The 1,280-nt window shown below is 33.7% G+C and overlaps 1 protein-coding gene across 1 annotated transcript; it reads right to left on the bottom strand.

The window, feature by feature from the left end:
- Nucleotides 1–212: 212 nt before the first annotated feature.
- Nucleotides 213–1,040, bottom strand: LOC101496480 (chitinase 1-like). The gene has a single exon (XM_004489694.4). The coding sequence runs from the start codon at nucleotides 1,038–1,040 to the stop codon at nucleotides 213–215; it is 828 nt and encodes a 275-aa protein (XP_004489751.1).
- Between the last annotated feature and the right edge of the window lie 240 nt (nucleotides 1,041–1,280).

Genomic DNA, 1,280 nt, shown 5'->3' with positions numbered 1-1,280 from the left:
GAAGAGATTTTGCACTCAAAACAAAATGACAAAAGAAAGTAATTGAAAACAAGAAACCAATGCCACACACAAACACAAATGCAATACTAAAAGCAACCAATTGATAGGTCTTATTTAGAACATCCAATAGATAGAGTCATCCTCCTATCCATTTATGTTTGTGATATTTGACCCATAAAATAAAAAATGGATTACAACCTAATTAATCATAATTAGAGGTTTTGTAGCACATTCTCTATAGAGAAAGAGTCAATGATTCCAACGGTAGAGTTATGATCATCCCAAACAACAGCGCCAGGGAGTAATTTTTTTTGCAAAAGGTATTGGATGAACTCGGTAATTATAGGGACCTTGTGAGAGCTAACTATTGGTAGGACGGTAGCCACATTGTACTCATGAACTAATTTTTGATAGAGTTCTACAAGTTGTTTTAGAGTTTGTGGTTTAAGATTGTAGAATTGATAGTCAACCAAGTCGATAAAGTATAGCTTTTCCAAAAATAAGTCGAGGTAGTAGGATTGGACTAGTTCGTTTGGAGCAATGGAAACCACATTGATGGATAGATTGGTATCATATTTTAGTTTTTCTATAACTCTCCCAATACTACAAGAAAATTCATCTTTACTTGATTTGATGACGTCATAATGAATATCAATACCATCAATTAGATTGTCATAGAGATCGTGGACGATCCGTTTGGTCGACTCTATGACTTTGTAAACCCATATATCTTTTTCAATTGGATCGAATGGAAATTCAGAGCCAACACCACCTATGCTTATAACCACCCTCGCATTTCGAATACGTTCCTTCACCTTTTTCACCCATTCAATATTGAATTCTTCAAGGTCCCAAGTGGGATGTAAATTTCCGGTACCTTTTCCATGCACGTCATATTCTTCACTGGCAAACCTCAAAATGAAGTCGATTTGTTTGTCATCTTGGAGTTTGGAGATATTATTAATTGGAGGTGATATATCATGTACGTATTGACGATAAATGGTAAAATCAATGTTTCCATTGTTACCCTCAGAAGACATTGTGACAATTATAAGAAATTGGAAGAGAAAATGATAATGAAATTAATTGCCTTTTCTTGGTGTTTGGAATGACAACCTCTTGATACCCTTTTATAAGGCTACATATGAACATATCCAATTTAATATGTGATGTAATGTGCATCTCGATCCTCCGCTAAAGTCAAACATGAGATGAAAACTATATTTTGTTTTGGGTTTAATAACTTTTTAATTCTTATAAAATTTTAATGTTTTGTTTTG

This window comes from Cicer arietinum, chromosome 2 (genome assembly GCF_000331145.2).
Source record: "Cicer arietinum cultivar CDC Frontier isolate Library 1 chromosome 2, Cicar.CDCFrontier_v2.0, whole genome shotgun sequence".
Lineage (NCBI taxonomy): Eukaryota > Viridiplantae > Streptophyta > Magnoliopsida > Fabales > Fabaceae > Cicer > Cicer arietinum.
This window is presented reverse-complemented; position numbering and strand designations above follow the sequence as displayed.